General features: G+C 44.6%; 1 protein-coding gene across 17 annotated transcripts in view; it reads right to left on the bottom strand.

The window, feature by feature from the left end:
* Positions 1-12916: 12916 nt before the first annotated feature.
* The window catches only part of TENM3 (teneurin transmembrane protein 3), an 857073-nt gene continuing 850460 nt past the window's right edge, over positions 12917-19529 (bottom strand). For all 17 annotated transcript variants that reach the window (XM_050945288.1, XM_050945293.1, XM_050945292.1 and 14 more), the window contains one exon: positions 12917-16441. In XM_050945288.1, the coding sequence (XP_050801245.1) occupies positions 15686-16441 (756 nt within the window). In that variant the 3' untranslated portion in view covers positions 12917-15685. The remainder of the gene's footprint in view (positions 16442-19529) is intronic.

Raw genomic sequence — 19529 nt, 5'->3', positions numbered from 1 at the left:
GTCTGGATCCATGACTTGAGGGAGAATCTGAAATAGCCCCCCCCCCGCCACAGTTGCCCACTCCCCCTCCTCACACCCTATTCCAAATTCTTCCGCCTGGTATGGTGGATGGCCACCTTGGCCAGCACCAGACAGAGGCTGATGAGGAGGTCTTGTGACTTTGTGGGGGCACAGCTGGGATTTGCATAAATCAGGTGGTATGGGGAGAAGTTCACCAGGAGCTGGAGGAGGTTCTGGAGGAGCCGGAGAGAGGTTGCAACCTGGTGCACACAATATAATTGTGCACAGGGTCTCCCTCTCGCTGCAGAAGGGGCTGGGGCCAGGGACGTCATGAACGGTACGAGGTACACCCCCATCTTCACAGCTCCAGGAAGGTGCCACCAACTAATATTCCTGGTGGGCTGTGGGGCCATGGTGGTTCACCAGGGTTCCTTGAGTGGTAGGAGGTCCCATCACTTGGTGTTGGGGTGGAACACAAAGGTGAGGAAATGACGAGTTGGAGCATAAGCATGTACAGTTGTTTGTGGTTTGGAAATGGATCGGTGTGGGGCAGGCAGGCTCAGCCAGGCATGTTTCGCAGCCAGCTTAGATGGTGTATGGGGGTAGCTGGAGAGGCTCACAGGGCATGGGCCTGATGGTTAGGGCTGGAGTAAGGGGTGGGCGGGGACTACCCTGGTGCAGGACCTGCTTAAGGACAACATGGGAGGTGCGGAGAAGGGCTGCCCTCACCTCCTGGAGCATGTGACTGGACATGAGGCATGGAGAGCCTGTGTACCAGAGGCTCCACTCAGTCTCCCCGGAGTGTAATGCAGAAGGCCTCTGAGCCTCGTGATACTAGCCTCCAACGCACTGAGAAGGCTGCTGCCATTGCACACTGAGATAAGTGTGTGTAGCAAGGGCGCTGTGAGGAAGGCCTCCTCTTCGGTGTCCACCATGGACCACAGGTGCCAACTTTCTTCTTTCCATTCCACCCCCTGCTCTGCCCAAGGCCCTGCCCCCACCCCTCTGCCCCTTCCCCACCCTCGCAGCACTCTCCGCCACAGCTCTGCCCACTCCCCTGAGTGCATGCCACCCTTGCTCTGCTTGTTCCCACCCCTGCTTTGTCACCTCCCCTAGAACCTGTAATAACCTTAGTCCCAGATTTGGACCTTAGCGTCCAAAATATGGGGGTTAGCATGAAAACCTCCAAGCTTAGTTACCAGCTTGGACCTGGTACCTGCTGCCACCACCCAAAAAATTAGAGTGTTTTGGGGCACTCTGGTCCCTCTGAAAAACCTTCCCTGGGGACCCCAAGACCCAAATCCCTTGAGTCTCACAACCAAGGGAAATAATCCTTTTTCCCTTCCCCCCTCCAGGTGCTCCTGGAGAGATACACAGACACAAGCTCTGTGAAACTACACAGAGGGACTCCCCCTCTCCGTTCCCAATCCTGGAAACAAAAGTACTTTCCTATTTCCCCAGAGGGAATGCAAAATCAGGCTAGCGATCCAACACACAAATCTCCCCTTGATTTCTTCCTCCCACCAATTCCCTGGTGAGTACAGACTCAATTTCCCTGAAGTAAAGAAAAACTCCAACAGGTCTTAAAAGAAAGCTTTATATAAAAAGAAAGAAAAATAAGTACAAATGTTCTCTCTGTATTAAGATGATACAACACAGGGTCAATTGCTTAAAAGAATATTGAATAAACAGCCTTATTCCAAAAGAATACAAATCAAAGCACTCCAGCACTTATATTCATGCAAATACCAAAGAAAAGAAACCATAGAACTTACTATCTGATCTCTTTGTCCTTACACTTAGAAACAGAAGACTAGAAAGTAGAACTACTTCTCCAAAGCTCAGAGAAAGCAGGCAGCCAGAAAAACAAAGACTCAGACACTCAATTCCCTCCACCCAAAGTTGAAAAAATCCAGTTTCCTGATTGGTCCTCTGGTCAGGTGCTTCAGGTGAAAGAGACATTAACCCTTAGCTATCTGTTTATGACAGAACCTCCTTCCTACCTGCCCCTGAACAGCTGATTGGCAGGGCTGGCTGAGCAGCTGATTGACAGGTGTCAGCTGTGTCATGGTATAATTCCCCACTCTAAACCTTAGCGTTCAAAAGATGGGGTACCAGCATGAATTCCTCTAAGCTCAATTACCAGCTTAGTACTTGTAGCGCTGCCACCAACCAGGAATTCCAGTGCCTGGTACACTCTGGTCCCCCCAAAACCTTGCCCGGGGACCCCCAAGACCCAGACCCTCTGGATCTTAACAGAAGGAAAGTAAACCCTTTCCCTCACCATTGCCGCTCCCAGGCTTCCCCTCCCTGGGTTACCCTGGAAGATCACTGTGATTCAAACTCCCTGAATCTTAAAACAGAGAGGAAAATGCACATTCCCCCCTCCTTCTCTCTCCCCCTCCCAAACTCTCCCTGAGAAAGTAATCCTAACACAGAGAGAAAATAACCTCTCTCTCTCCCTTCCCTCCTTTCTCCCCACCAATTCCCTGGTGGCTCCAGACCCAGTCCCCTGGAGTCTCACCAGAATAAAAAAAACAATCAGGTTCTTAAACAAGAAAAGCTTTTAATTAAAAAGAGGGAAAAACAGTAAAAATTATCTTTGTAAATTTAAAATGGAATAGGTACAGGGTCTTTCAGCTATAGACACTGGGAATACCCTCCCAGCCTAAGTATACAAGTACAAATTAAAATCCTTCCAACCAAATACACATTTGCAAATAAAGAAAACAATCAGAAGCCTAACTCTTGTTATCTACCTAGTACTTACTATTCTGGACATATAAGAGACTGTATCAGAGAGCTTGGAGAGAAACCTGGTTGCACATCTGGTCACTCTCAGAACCCAGAGAGAACAAACAGCACACACAAAAACTTCCCTCCCTCAAGATTTGAAAGTATCCTGTCCCCTGATTGGTCCTCTGGTCAGGTGACAGCCAGGCTCACTGATTTTGTTAACCCTTTCCAGGCAAAAGAGATATGAAGTACTTCTGTTCTATTAACTCTTACTTATCTGTTTATGACAAGCTGAAAACCCATTATTTTTTTTTCCATGGGTGCTCCAGCCACGAAGCCTATGCTGAGGACGGCCTGGTAAAAGAGCAGCAGCTAGCACAAGGTCTTGGAGGAGACCTTCTGGGTTGACATAGAAGAGCTGCCGCTCCTATCAGAGCCCTTGAAGGTGGTGGAGGAAGGCAGGCACCAGTGTGCGCCAAGCCAGACTACCTGTACCATAAAGGAGTCTCTGCAGGTCCTGACAGCAGAAGGTACGCACCTGATTGCGAAGGCAGAGCATGCCCTGTCCACTGTCCCCCAGAGGTAGATGGTGCAGCCCCCACCAGAAAAACTCCAGGAGCATCAGCTGGAGGCTAGCCAGTATACCCAGGGACTGGCTCAGGGTGTGGAGCCAGTTCCAGAGCCTGGGTAGGACCAGTTGGTTAAGCACCAGCACCCTCTCCCCACATGAATAGGCACTGGAACAGCCCCTGTCCACCTCCATAACCACCCATCCAACCCTAGAAAGAATACACCAGGCTGAGAAACACTTCTGTAATAGATGCACTGACCTGGGTTGGGCTACAAGTGTAGCTATACCAGTATAACTGCAGTCACACTGGTATCATTAAAGCAGTACCTCTTTTGTATGTAGAAAAGCCCTTATGCCTGCCTCGTGTATGTTCCACTGGTCTGGCGTGATTTGATGTAATGTGCAAGCTGTGAGATCTAAGCACACCAGCATGACTTAACTATAGGTTGTCAGCTCTGTATTGCCGTTCGGTTGTCAGCTTGTGTCACATCCTTAGCATTGTGTTTAAAAAGAGTTTGTTTGTTTTGACTGAGAAAGGGAATCAAATTCTGAAAAACAAATGGTGCTTCCTCATTGGATCTTTGCTTTGCACATGTCAATAGAAATCACTTATTTTTTAAGCTATTTGAGGCTTCTCTTTAATAACAGCCCATCCTTGTATTAGTGCATTTCTTGGGTGGTTGATGTCATTTGGTCTTGTGCCTCACCACACAGCATGGGGTGTGCCTTAATAGGAGGGGAAGGTACAGCCTGCAGTGTCTTGTTTTTGTTTACTTTTATGTAAATAGCAGTGTGCTTAGCTAAAAAAAAAAACTGAACTTCCACAGGTGTAGTTCTGCTTGCTAAAGGTTACTGAAAGGACTCTGAGTTCTCATCATCAATTGATTGGAACTGAAAGCCTCTCAAAAAAAATAAATCAAATGTGTTGTTTCCCATTTATCCAGCTTGTCCATTTCACTGAGCTCAGCCAGCAAAACTGGATGCTGATCAGCGTCACTTCCTGGTTCGCATTCACCATGACTCTATTTGGGTTTTCAAGGCTAGCGTGATACAGGAGAATATGAGGCATGTAATGCCAATAAAAATAAAACATGGATGCACTGATGGTTTTAGCTTAGAAACTGCAAGCTGATAATGGCTTAGCCAGAATCCCTCAGGTTTAATGTGCTAGCTCTGGCTGAAATGTTAAAGCAAGGGACAGCTTGATGAGGCTTAGAAAGTAACCCTGTACGTTGGGCTCTGTGATGATGAGGCATGCGGCTCACTGGCTGATTAGTAATTGATTGTCTTGCAGTAGCACCTAGAAGCCCAGCTGTACACAGATAAGTAAAAGATGCTCTTGTAAATGCTTCAGGGCGGACACCATCTGAGCCTAATTCTGCAGGCCGGCTTCACACTGGGTTGGACTGGCCTAGGCATGTCTACTTGCGTGAGGCAGTGCTGTTCCGCAGGGCGAAGCATTGCAGATGCTGGCATTACAGAATGGGAGGGATTTAAACGCTTTTTTTTTTAAATTTTCATTGTGTATTTTTATTAAACAGCAGTTGACGCTGGCTACAAAGCCCCCAGCCTCCCTTGTTCCGGCTATTGAGCAGGTACTGCAGCTGTTGTGCAGGTAGCCGGTATTTTAACTCTAGCTCATTGCTAATTATTGCTTCAGTAAGCAACAGCTGTTCAGATACAGCGCAGCTTCTTCTGTGCTTTGGAAAGATGACAGTGCCCAAACTGTAGACTGGTGTTACTGCAAAGATGAATAAATGTTATAGTCATTTCACTCCCCTACTGTTGGAGATTTTATGGGTCTTGTAGTGCACTGTTATGTCAGGCATATTAATTACTAGTGCGCTGATGTTAAGCAACCATAGTGCAGTGTTTGGACACTTGGATATAGACAGTTTAACAATGTTCTTCTGGAGCGTCTCTCTCTCTCTCTCTATATATTATTTTTTTCAACAGTGGCGGAACCAGCTTTTTCAAAGTAACTGTAAAATCATGTAGTGCTGTAATGCCATAGCAATAAGAAGCCATTAGCTGCATTGCAAAGCATGAGGTCAAAGTTTCTCCAGCCACTGAAGAAGTGCAACAACAGCCAATTAGTGGTGCTCCTTTAGCATCTTGTTGCTGTTGTAATATGGGCGGAGGGCGGCGAGGGGGGCGGAATACCGTTAATAGCTGCTGAAGGACTCAGCATTTAACTTAGCAGAGGGTGAAGGCCTGACCTAGCACAGCACTGCGTGGCGCTGGATTGCTTTTGCCACTGGAAAGACAGAGAGCCCGTTCTCTTCCTCATGCTGCTGCTGGGCTTTTGCTCACCTAGGGGGAAATCAGGATTTACAGGGCCAGTTGCCTTGATTCATGGAGGAATGAAGCTACAAAGTAGCCTTTCAGCAGAGGAAACCACAGTATTTGCAGCAGCTCAGCTAGTGCAGCTGCTTGCTGTCTCTCTCAGAAGAGGTGGCCAAGTGTCAGGTTTGAGACTAGCTAACTGATCAAACAATCTGTCAAAGTTGGGTATGGCATGGCTGTCAGTAGGTATGTTCAAAGCCATTCTTGACACCCAGTGGGTGGGTTAGGGCTAATGGCCACAAAGCCAGTCTCTTCTAACTAAAATAAGAAAAGGTAGCTGAGATAAAATCTGTGGCATGAAAGCTGATGCAGATCTAGCATGTTTTAGTCACTCTGGATAAAACACTAAGGATGATGACAGCTCTGGCTAGTAGCACCCCTTCTTAGTGCACAAGTTGTCAGCACAACTGGTTTTCCTTGAGGGCTAGTGCCTGTGCAGGACAATTGTCATCCAAACCCCTTCTTCAGCCGCAAACTGATACGCGCCACAGCAGCTGAATGACAGCTGGGATTAGTAATCGGATTCAGGAACACCGACGTGTAGGTCACCAGTTCAGATAAAGCTCAGGCTGCAGGGGTTGCACGTGAACAAAAGCTCAGGTCCAGAGGGGTAAAAATATTGTATGAAGTAACATGAAGCCTGATCAACTTATAAAATAATTGGACTATCAGTGCCTCTTCCCACATGGTGCAGAGTAGTTAATGGCTGATAGTAGGTCAAATTTCCCAGTTTGGCTGCTGGTAGGCAGCTGTGCACAGTACAACCAGCCCCCTCATCCGAGAACGACATGGAGCGACTGTGTATGGGAAATGACCTAGCCTCCCTTAGAAATGGTCCTTTCAGGTCAGGCTCGAAGCATGTTAGCAGGGCAGTGTGGGGAATTACCAGTGTCCCAATCTGGCTGCGGCTAGGAGGTGTTGGGCTTTAGGGCTGACACTGCAGCATCTCTTCTGTATGCATTTAAAATAAAAAAATGTGGCTTTGGGGCTAAAGTCGGCATTAGCTTTGAGCCTCTCTGCGGGGCTGACAAGTTAAAAAGAAACCAGCAGTAGTTCAAAAAGCATTAGGAGGCGGTGATGCTGGGGCTGCTGCACTCAGCTGACCAGAAAACAGCTCTTGGCAGCAAGGTCCGTTCTGATTTGCCAGACGAGAGGAACATTGACAAAAAATTGTGTTTGAGGTGAAGGGAAATCTTAAGGGAGTGATTTATTTTGCAAGGGCCAGGCATCAGTGAGCTGGAGCATGAAGCAGCAGTAATAGCCTTTATTTGTGAAACGCTGTGGGCAGTGCTAAGCTGTTAAAATGGAGGATAATGAGAATTCTTCAAACAATGGAGAGAGAAATGCAGACTAGGATGATTTGCTACCTTTTTTGAGTTCCTCTCCCAATGTTTCTGTACCACTAGGGGGTGCTAGAGTCACACTCGTGCTGCTGGAGCCATACACAGTGGGTGTAAGTTCACAGTGGTGCTGAAGATGAGCTATCAGGCATTATGGTGCAAAAACCTGGTTAGGATTTCAGAAAAGACTTTATTAATTATGTAGCCTTACATGCGCATAGTGTGGGTGATGTGCTAGGTAGTGGTTTTCAAATGGAGGTACGTGTAGGGGAACATGAGAAAAATCCTGTACTAGTGGCCAATACGTTGTATTTAGTGTAGACATTTTCAAATTGTGCGGGAGTGTGTGTGGGGTGGGGGCTGCGAGGTCAGGCAGGGCTTGGGGAGGGCGTGCCAGCTCCATTCCCTGCCTCAGCTCAGCAGGTCACCCAGCCTGTGGGGGTGGGGAGGGGAGCACAACCACAATTTTTATTTGGGGGGGGCTCAGCTCAAAAAGGGATCTGAGCCCCCCGTCCTCCCTTGAGTTACAATTTTGGTTGCCCCACCCCCAAACCCAGCCAGGCTGGGTGGCCTGCTGAGGTGAGTCAGGCAGGGGAGATGGCATGCCCTTCCTGAGCTGCCTGGCATTGCCCCTCGCACACCCCCACCAATGTTTCTCCTGGGGGAGGGGAATGATTGACAGTTTGATAACCTTTAGAAGCTGTTGCTAAATGGAAGGCTGACATGGCGGGGGGGGGGGGACTGTGGGCCCCTCCCCTCCCCCACCTATCTCAGATGGGGGTAGGTGCTACACTACATTATTTGGAAAGGGGCACACAGCCTAAAAAGGTTGAAAACCACTGTGTTATGTGACAGATACAGGCTTATGTCAAATATTGCCATCCCCTTGGCTTATGGCAGCAGTGCAGCTTCCGGGCCTGACCCTGCCCACCTTTGACTATTGTTGTAGCGAGCATAGGGTGACCAGACAGCAAGTGTGAAAAATCGGGACACGGGTGGGGGGTAATTGGAGCCTATATAAGAAAAAGATCCAAACATTGGGACTGTCCCTATAAAATCAGGACAGCTGGTCACCCTAAGGAATGCTGGGCTGGGTTTCAAAGAACTTGAGCTAGAGGCAGCTTCCCCAGACTTTTTACACCTATGCATGTTGCAAGTGTAAAGAGCTGGGTGCCTTAAGACCAGTGCAAGTTGGGTTTGAGGCTCTGGGATTCCAGAGAGGAGCTGCCTTGTTCAGGAAGGCTCCTTAGCCTCAGCTCCACTAAGAATTGTGCTTTTCCTCTCTAGAAGATGGAATTTTAGCTCTCAGTATGAATTTCTCCTGTGCACCATCAAGACTCCAGAGGAAATGTCTTTGTTTTTAAATGTTTGCAGCCCATGTACTGAGACACAAGTATAAGCTCCTGTGTTTGTTCTGGGGCCAGAAATTTTATTAAAATGATACATCACAGGCTGGAGCTAGCTATGCCTTTTAGTGTCTTTCCTCTCTCGTACTTCGCATTTCATTTCAATCAGAACCGGGCAGAAGAGTGAGGGGCTCACTCCACATGTTAAGAACACATCAGACTAATTAGGCTAGCCGGGGATCCATGTACTATGGCCTGCCTCAGCAATGCTCTGGGGGCCACCCCTTCAGTTTGCACCAAATAATGACTGAACATTAATCCCCCCTTCAGTGAATCTGAGGGCTGGTCTACACTATGGGGGAAAATCGATCTCAGATATGCAACTTCAGCTATGTGAATAATGTAGCTGAAGTCTAAGTATCTAAGATCGAATTACTCACCGTCCTCACGGCATGGGATCGATGTCCACGGCTCCCCATGTTGACTCCGCAACTCTGTTGGGGTTGGTGGAGTTCCGGAATCGATATAAGTGAGTTTGGGGATCGATATATCGCGTCTCATTATATTGATCCCGGATCAATCGATTGCTACCCACCGATATGATAGGTAGTGACGACGTAGCCTGACAGAGCTTGAAACACAGGTGGCCAGTCAATAATGGAAGGCAGTGTGTGCTTAGGGCATGGTGCAGTGGCTGGTGGTGCAGCAGATGAAGGTAGATGCTCTTGTCAGAGTCCTTGCAGCTTCAACCATCATGCAGATACCAAGGAACGCAGTGGCTCCTCCTCCCCTTCTGCAAAATCCTGAAGCATTTAATGAACGGTTCCAGAAGGGTTTTTTTTTTTTTTAAAAAGCTACCTGATAGAACATGCTAGAAAAATCATATTGGTGGTATAGAATATATTGCTAAATTTGATCCCTGCTATAAAATTCTACAGGCTGGTTTAAAACATAACTTCCAGAAAAGATCACGTTCTTTATTAAACCCCTTAAGTTTTTAGAGTAATGTCTGTAGAACCTCATTGGCTTAAATCCCTTTTAAATTCTATGGGACTTTCCCCATTAGGGCTGAAAAACAAACACAAATATGTTCCCAGGGGTTTCTAGAGAGAGCTCCCTGTTCTAAAAATTCTCAGTTTAGTTAGGTCCTGTAATCGCAGCTCCTAGAACTTTTTCATGGTCCAAGCCCGTGAATTTCACAACTGTTAAGATACAAGCTTCCAGCATGCTACTATGTGTACATCTCTTCTGAATGCTGGTTTATACTGGAGAGGGCCCTTGTACAGCACATCTTACAAAGCTGTGATTTACTAGCTACAGCCTGCTGAAGTAGCTTTTCCCCTTTGTAGCCTTATTCTTAGCTTCTGAATTTTTTCCCCCTCTGAATCCCAAAAGAATTTCTTAAGCTTCCTTTGTGCAACCTATTAACTGTAAACTGCATAATTATGTTACTGTGATCTCTGGATCAGTTTACAGTAATTTTTCTATACAGGACACTTGGAATTTATATTCCTCCATGACAGAATTGTAAGTTAGTAAATGAAACGGGTTACTCAATTTACCTTAAAGTTATTAGTATTTAACTAACAGCAGGAGAGCAATAAAAAAATGCAGAAAGAGGATAATCTTCTAAAAGGCATTTGAAAGGAGACAAAAATCAGCAAACCAACTGAACTTTTCTTTCATGTGCACAAGGGTTACTTGCTCTCTTGCCTGGTTTTCAATGTGTTTTGTCTATAACAGTATTGATAATGTTTCTTTATTCAGTGATACACAGGGCCTGATTTTTCCACCCCCAACTACATGTGCAGTTGCATGCATGCTTGACAGCATGTGCTCCCACCTTTAACACTGCCTTGAACTGATCAGGCATGTGAGACTTAAAAATCAGGCCTATAGTTCATAAAGCATATGGCCCAGCACAACCATGATTAAGCCGATGCCAAGGATTGAGCAATATTTTTGTAGTTTCAGGCGTGTTTTAGAACTATTAAAGTAAGCACTGGAGCTACCACAGACTACAGTTGTTTTGGGATTCAGTATAATCTAGAGCAGTGGTTCTCAACCAGTGGTATCAAAGAATCCTGTGGCACCTTATAGACTAACAGACGTTTTGGAGCATGAGCTTTCGTGGGTGAATACCCACTTCGTCAGATGCATGTAGACTACATGCATCTGACGAAGTGGGTATTCACCCACGAAAGCTCATGCTCCAAAACGTCTGTTAGTCTATAAGGTGCCACAGGATGCTTTGCTGCTTTTACAGATCCAGACTAACACGGCTACCCCTCTGACACTTGAAACCAGTGGTATGTGTACCCTGGGGGTATGCAGAGATCTTCTGGGGGTAAATCAACTCAGCTAGATATTTATCTAGTTTTACAACAGGCTACATTAAAAGCACTAGCAAAGTCAGTACAAACTACAATTTCATATAGCCAATGACTTGTTTATACTGCTCTATATACTATACAGTGACATTTAAGTATGATATTTATATTCCCATTTATTTTGTAATTCTATGGTAAAAATGAGAATGTGAGCAATAGTTCAGTAATAGTGTTGCTGTGACACTTTTGTATTTTTGTGTCTCATTTTGTAAGCAAATAGTTTTTAAGTGAGGTGAAACTTTGGGGGGTACACAAGAAAAAAATCAGACTCCTGAAAGGGGTACAGTAGTCTGGAAAGATTGAGAGCCACTGATCTAGAGTCCCTATTGTCCTCACTACCGCAGACCAGCCATAAGGTGTTATATCTGCTCATCAGCAGACGAGACAAGAAACAACCCTTTGTGACACTTCCCCTCTGAAAGGGGCTGTACTAGCTGAACTTGTTTTCCAGCACACAGTGATCAGTTTGCCTGCCTGCAATTCTGCAAAAACGAAGGCTAGTATTTTCAAACTTTTGCTGCCTCACTTTAGGTAGCCATATTTACAGGACCAACTGGGAACTGGCCATGATCAGCAACTCTGAAAACCCACCTACTATTTTTAGGCACTTAATTTAGTCAGTCGCACTTGCATACTGTGGCCTAGGGTTTTTGTCTGTTATTGTGACAGGCTTATTTATCACTGTATGTGCTCTACTCCAGTAGATCTGTGTGGAATGGCCTGGAGGTGTCTCACTGCCAGGTATCACTCTGTAATAAACCCCTTCCCGTCTCCTAAAATCTCTGTTCCCAGTTTCCTTATTACAGAGTGAGAGGGTGGAGCTTCTGCTCTGTGCACACAGGTGGTGGAGGAAGAGTTTGTGTGTGAGCAAATGCCTGATTCAATCTGTGCAGCCCTTTGGATCATTGGCTTCCACATGATCCTGTCCAACTGAGGTACTCAGTGAGGGGAATGCTTTGAATAAATGAGCCTAGACTCTGTGTTTTACAGCATGCAATGATCTTTGTGCTTAGCCTTGTTTTGAAAGTTATGTTTTAGTCTGAACCCTTCCAACAGCTTCTAAGAAGGGTCTTCCCTGTGCATCACCCGCTACTAAAAGATTACACATTAGTCTCATCTTGTAGTTCCTAATGAGACATGGAGTCAAAACCCAGCCATTTGTGGAGTCATGATTTGCTAGTCATGTAGAGGCTCCTATCAATTGGGCAGCGCTAGGGGAAGTGGGGGAGAGTAAATAAAGGGAATATTTTAAAAAATGATCAGTTTGCTAAAAATTGCTCCAAAAGATCCGGAGAGTGACACTCAACAGAGGTTTCAAATAAAAACTTTTAAACTAACCTGGATTTAAACTCAACAATTAAAGAGACTGAACACAAACATTTTGTCCTCTTAAAAGCCTTAGGAATACACTAGAGTCTGTCTCAGAGCAAGATAGGTTAGTGCAGTATTTTTTTCTTCTTTACAACATTCAAGCCTCACTGAAAGAGCAGTTTGAAGGACTGCAGTTGTAACTGGCATGTTTTTTCTTGTCCAATGCAAATATCTTTTTCTCAGCTACCAAGTGTGAAAATACAAAAGCACTGCACCAGTAAATAAATAAAAAATAGGCCACACTTAGCCGAGCAGAGTGACCCGATTCGTGCTGGATCAACATGTTAGCAAGTTGAGGTTGTCACTACATAGCAAGTGTGATGAAATCTGCCTGTTCCAACTAAAATCAAAGCACTCTCTTGACACACACACACAAGTACTGAAATCAACGTTTTCTACAGAGTGGATCTAAATATAGACTGAGACGTCTCTGGGGGAGGGGAAAGGAGATAACTGCCAAACTGATTATTTGTAATCAAATGCTTTAATTAAGTCTTATTTTAACTGTTCAGGAAGGCAGGAGAGGGACCAGTTCCTAAGCAAACATGGAGAGTGAATTATCTGTATAACAGTTGACTTTGTGAGGTGTACTTAATGTTTCTTTAAAGTAGGCCACTGGTGAGATCCCACTGAGCAATTTACTTTGCTGAACTAGCAGACTGGGCCATTCGATGGGAGAACAAAGATATTACTGTGTAGCAGATAAAACAATATCAGTACAACTGGATCACATTGCATCCTCAGGTATAAACTGAAAAGCAATAACACACTTGTAATGTCTGACACACGTTTAAAAAACAAATATCAATGCGCACACACGTTGGGTTGGCTTTTATTGGAAAGCCTAAATGCAATCTAGAGTCATCAATTTGTGGAAAATTCAGGACACATATAAAGTTCAGAAGGCAAATTAAAAGACCAGTACAAATCAGACAAAATTTACATCTCAAAATATCATGAAAGCATTTTGACTGGCTTTGCCTAAAATACGTTGAATCTCATTTTCTTTGCTGTAAGCTACTTCTTTTAATTATACAGTTTTTCTTTAAAAAAATGATCTTTTGTTTACATATTCCCCAAGGTCATTACTTCCTGCAGGAGCATATCCAGATCACAAGTCTTTTTAGCAAGAAATAGGCTCATTATACTTACTAACAAGGCCACTAATTGGCTTGATTTGACTTTATCTAGAATGATCACCAACAGATACTATAAATTTGTTATTTACTGGTGCCCAAACAAAGGAGAAGAAACTAGTATAAGTCAGGTAGAAGGTATATTTCAATTTTGACATGTTATACAAGCTTTTCATACTGAAACAGAACAGAAACATTTGATATAATTAAGAATATGAGCCTATTTCAACAGAGAGCACTTGCAGCATGCTAGATAGAGTGCTGTGACAGAGCCACCCAACAGAACTGCAAACACTTTACATTTTAGATTAAAACTGTAAAATGCTAAACCAGACCACTCCTTTGGGGGCTGACGTTATCATAGTTTCTAAATTTAGGGTCCTCAGAACTTCAAGGATAAAAAATATTAACTAATCTGTGCTTTCAGTCTAATAAAAGAGCAGAATTCATTAAAAGTATAATTAGTTCTGTAGCTAGTTTGAATCTCTCCCAGCCAATCTGTTTATCAAACAATCCTGCTGTGCAATTTAGAGTATGTAATACTATAGAATCTCAGTATACAAATCAATTAGAAAACTATTTTTCTTACAGCCACATGAACCGTTCATATTTAAGACATGTTCACTTGCTATGTTTTGCCATTATCATACATAGATAGAAATACCATGTATAGTTCAATGAAAATAAAAAAAAACCCAATTTTGTCTTGTCTTAAAAATACTTTTTTTGTGGCTGAATTTGGTGCTCAAAGAGCTGAGAATGGCTTGAGCCAAGAAATGACACACAGATCAGAGGTGCTGTGCAAGCCACCTACCTGGAACTGTGTGCACACCTCAGTGCTGTCCTGCAACCAATTCAATGGACCTTTATTGGGAGCACAGCATGCCACATTGTGTGGTGGTTTTCTGATATGACTAGGCACTAGGATATTCATCCCCATCTCACCCCCAGTTCCTGTTCAGTTTTCAGAGTAACAGGGTTTGACTTGGAAGCCCAAGGCCAGGGCACTAACCCACTCAATGGCTTACCCTTCTAAACAGAAACTCTGTAGCATCTAATCATTGCTAGCTTTCCTCTTTCTTAAAAGTATACATTTAAAACAGCTGTATTATACAGAAGACAAAGTTGACATAAAGTGGATGAGACTACATCGTATCATCTTCTACATACATTTGCCAAGCACCTGAGACACTATTCTTTCCATTGCGTAACGTAGCTTCTAAGCCCACATAAAAAAAGCAAACAACAGAAACCCCACTTTTTATGAAGAAATGTCCATTTATTACATTGGGGCCTGGAGAATGCAAGAAAAACCCAACCTATTAAAGTCTTCCATCATAATAAACAAGCCTTATTTGGTTACTGTGCCTTTTAGCAGTGACTGATGAAGCTGCACTGGCTTGGGCGACAGGAAAGGGAGTTGTCTGATTAGCTAGCCACTTGGGAATGCTCCATCCTATCAGCAAAGTGATAGACAGATGCACAGTTTTAAACCTAATACAAAAATATTAACACTTCTGGACATTAGTCATACATTGTTATATCTCTACAATATAATCCTTTATACTGTACAGCTATAACATAACAAAGGTGCAATTCTTTTTTAAAAAAATCACACACAGCACATGTTTTTATCATTTTATTTTTAAGTATAAACTTTTTTAAACACTTTACATAAATTAACTCCTCTGAGACTAATATTTGATGTACAGTAAATTGTAATTCATATAAAAATCCATAAACAACTTGTCTCACATAATTTACCAAAAAAATCAGGGTTTCCTTTGCTTATCTGTGACAAGGATTCTATTTGCCATTTTGCCCCCTGAGGCAAACCATGTTAGCATTGTAAAATCCATTATCAAATTCACATGGTAGCATAAATCATTGTGCCAATGTCCTTTCAGAAAGCAGCACAATTTTAAGCAGTTGGGTTGTCCATAAACAATAATTTCTGCCCCACATTTTAAAATGAACAGAACTATATACCACATCCTATGCAGAGGAAGAGAGAGAGAGAGAGAAAGAAAGAGAGATTACTTCTTGTAAGCAAAAGGTCAACAATTCGGTAATATTTGGAAACACTGTATGGATCTGTATTGTAGTTAAATACAGTGTTCAAAGGAACAGACAGCCTGTTGCAAAATTTTTAGGCCTTTTTTTAATACTTTCAGTCCAACTTGAGTGCAGCGATATGCATATGTAAACATATTCTTTAAAGCAGATCACCTTTAAGGTCATTCAGAAAAAAAGTTTTGTTTTTAGCAGTATCATTCTTCTGGAAGGCTCTCTCTTCTTTGTAGAGTCTATTCAGATTGTGCTACAGCAAAATCTGAGCAAAGGTATAAGTTTAGGCTCAAGTAGTAATGCAGCAAAACAGTTTCGTCTCCCTTTCAGAAGACACTGATACACAGTCAGTCTCTTTGGCAGCCTCAGCTAAGCCAGTGTGTTACCTCTTTCCTATCTCACTTTGTCTAAGGAACTGTATATTGTTAGCACTGTCTGCTAATTCAGGGTATTGCTCCACAGAGAGTACATAGTACCCATCATATCCTTGTACCTTTCCAGCACTTAGCAGCTGCCTCTTTTCCCCTTCGGTCCATAACCTGGCACCTTCCTCTCCATCTCTTACTCTTTGTTGTTCCCTAGCCCAGGCATTGGATAGAGCTCTTTGCCTAGCCTGCTCCAATATTCGTGCCTTCTCCTCATCGAGCGTCATGCCGTAGCGGACGTGAAGAGCTAACGCACCATACTGCATTTCGACATCAGCAAACCTACGAGTCCTGCCATTCACCACTGTGGTGGACTGGGAAACGGTTACGTTGATGCCATTTTCCAGGGCTTTGCGCCCACTTGTCAGCCTCAAAGTGCCGAGATCACTCTCCGGGGAAGTGGTCTTGATGAAATAGTGAGTGTCCTTCCCCTCAATGGTGAAATGCAAGTTCTCCAGGTAGTAGGCATTGTTCAGAACAGCTGCCACTTTTATGCAGTCCTCATTTGCAATGTTGAGCACATTAGTCAGCACTTTCCCTTGACTGACAGCAAGCATAACCCCTTTTCCAATCAGAGACTTCACTGTCGCAAACCACAGCCATGACTTCTCTCCACTGGATTTGGGTCTACTGATTTGCACTTCTGCCATCTTTCCCAGGGACAGGAAAGCCTTCGCATGCCTTGCCACTTGTTGTTGCACTCCAGAAATTGGCTGGAAATAAGAAGAGACAGAAGTTTTAAAAACCATCTGTAGCCCTTACATGCCAAACAATCAGGCTTTCTTGGCATACTGCCCATGGCTGACAATGGGATATGCCACAACTGACAGTGCCAAGGAGCTAATTGAATCTACATACTGGTTGTTCCGCTAAGTCACAAAGGCTAGTTTGTTTGATAATCAGTGTTTTTTTCATTTGGCTCCTTGAGAACATACACACAAAAAATCCTTTAACTTCAAAGGCTACTCAGTGAGTTATACAGCAAGGGCCCGTGTGTTAGTACATGCTTAGCATTTAGACAGGCCTTTCATATTTTAACAAATTAATCCTGAGAACATCTCTATAATGTAGTAATATCCCCATTTTTCCCAATGAGGAATGGAGGCAAAAATTTAGCTAATGGCCTCAGTGCCACCGAAGGGAATTGGGACTAATATCTATGAACCTTGGCTCCTAGTTCTGTACTCACACTGCTAGAACACCCCATTCTGTGCAGATACAAATCTTTAGTTTTGGCATTAGGTGGGGGAATTGCTAGTTTCAGACAGTGGGTTCCTGTCCCAGCCATCTCTCTCTCTTTAGGTTTCCCAAGTGGTGAAAATGATGAGAGGGAAAAACACAGCACCTATAATGAGACACTGTCACCAATTTATATTTGCTAGTAGGCTTACCCCTGTCGTTGTAATGATGACGCCCCTCCCCTTTGTAAAATGCAACGGGCAATAATTGCCTGCTAGGATTGTCATTCTAAACAAAGAGTTTTAGGGCTCTCTAGTAGCCCGCTCTCAAAACAAAACTAAGACCTGCCCTCTACTATAGCTGAGGCGGAACTCTCAGGCAGTAGCAGGTCTATAACTATGCTACTCCATCGCCAGGAGACATCCCACAGCTTCCTGCAGCTGGTGGGGTATGAGATGGTAGGATCAGGAACTTCCCCCAAACTGGACATTAATAGGGAGGAAACAAGGAGAGAGAGAAGGGAAGCAGGCCCACCACCTACAAAAATGTGCCTGGTGGAGGGGTGCAGTACTGGGTACTGCCAGCCCTTCTCCAAAATAGTGTAGCTGTTGGTGAAAGCCACAGCCAATTCAATTGTGTGGGCTCTGATCTCTCCTGCAGCAGTCAGGCATTAAAGCATCTCTCCTCTGAAGCACTCCAGAGGGGATCTGTGAGCTACATCTAACTCTTCTGCCATGGCACCTTTTCTGAGCGTTGGGACTCTTCCTTCTCCCACCTCTACAAATGGGGAGAGGGGATGCCAAAGCACAATGTATGATTACTGTCTTCACAGCCTCTGCCTGCTCAGACGTGATAACATGGGTTTCACATGTTAAAAAAAAAAAAATCCAACCCCGCCTATGCTGGGCAATGACTGGTGAGGCTCAGGGGAAAACTGCTGACAAATATGGTTTTCAGCTGGCAGTGCTCAATTCAAAAAGTCGCAAAGGTGACTCAGTTATAAATCACAGAATCATGGAATATCAGGGTTGGAAGGGACCTCAGGAGGTCATCTAGTCCAACCCCCTACTCAAAGCAAGACCAATCCCCAACTAAATCAGTGCATGCTAAATGCACGCTACACCCTACCCCAGAGATCAGCAACCTGTGGCCCATGGCCCGTCAGGGCAAGCCCCCTTGCGGGCTGGGCCAGTTTGTTTACCTGCCATGTCCGCAGCTCCCACTGGCCGTGGTTCGCTGCTCCAGGCCAATAGGGACTTTGGGAAGCAGTGCGGGCCGAGGGATGTGCTGGCCACCGCTTCCCATAGCCTGCATTGGCCTGGAGCAGTGAACCTGTGGACGCGGCAGGTAAACAAACCGGCCCGGCCAGCCAGGGGGCTTACCCTGGCAGGCTGTGGGCCAAAGGTTGCTGATCCCTGCCCTACCCATTCAGACTACATGATGACACAAATAGCAGCCAGGTGCTCTAGCATCTTCCGAGGGGCAAAGATTATTTTTAAGCACGTTTCTCCAACCCTCAGCTCTCTCTAGTTGCCAGGGTGAATAACTCCATCCCCCAGCCATACACATTCCCAGGTCTTTACATCCAGTCGGGGCTGGGAGAGGAACAGGTGAAGGAACTTCCCATCACTTAACTCTAAAAGGTGAAAATATAAATTGCTTCCCCACCTGGTTTCTAATCTGCACAGTGCAGACCAGAGACAGAGCTCAGGCCTACAGCTCTACTGGGGGAGAAAGAAGGTGACACACTGGCAGCACATGGGAAGCACAGGCCGTCTGTGGCTCTCATGTTAGTTAACCAGTAGCAGTGAGAGCTGCTTACCCAGAACCAACATGTATATATGCTGTATTCATGTCTGTTCATGCCTTCTGATGAGTTCTATCTTGTTACTGAATAATGAAAACCATGCTACTTTCTCTTCCAACACGAGCACTTTGAACGTCTCACCTTTGTCTGCACCCCCCTCAAATCAATTTCAGTTCATTATCTCACTGTACCGAGCACCTTTGTTTGGAGGAAGTCCTGTGAACATGCTGACTCCTTCCACCCTAAGTTTGTTCTCTCTTCCATCAGCTCTGCTGGTCCTGCCCTGTCCTGTACCTGCTCTCCACTCTCACGCCTCTAATCTTTTTTCTTTTTAATTGTCACTTATTGTGGAATTTTGTGTGTTATTAATGATGTTAGGGTGCCCAGAGTCTTAGCTAGGTGTCCTTCTTACTTGAAAACTAAATTAAATAAAAGAATCCTTGATGGCACTTCACCATCTATTCCGCTGCTCTTTCTGTCCAAGACTGTAATAACTTATTCAAAGGTCAAATTGATAGGTGCTCTCTATCCCACTGTCTCCCCTGTCCTTTCTTTACCTTTGATTTTGTCCTCTTTTAGCTCTGTGTTCTCCTCTGTCATCCCAAATGAATGCACAACTCAAACTCCTCCAACTTGTCAACTTGATCCCACCTCCTCCTGCATCCCAATCTCCCTTGCTCTCTTTCTCATTCCTTCTCTGTTTCACCTCTCCCCTCTGGCACCTTCCCTTTTGCACAGATCATCTCTACTCTGAAGAAATCCTCACTCAACACAGCTGCCTTCTTCCATTTATCTCCGAGCTCCTTGAGTAGGCT

Source organism: Gopherus flavomarginatus, chromosome 3, assembly GCF_025201925.1.
Source record: "Gopherus flavomarginatus isolate rGopFla2 chromosome 3, rGopFla2.mat.asm, whole genome shotgun sequence".
In the NCBI taxonomy this organism is placed as follows: domain Eukaryota; kingdom Metazoa; phylum Chordata; order Testudines; family Testudinidae; genus Gopherus; species Gopherus flavomarginatus.
The sequence above is the reverse complement of the archived record's forward strand: the minus strand, read 5'-3'. Positions and strand labels throughout refer to the sequence as shown.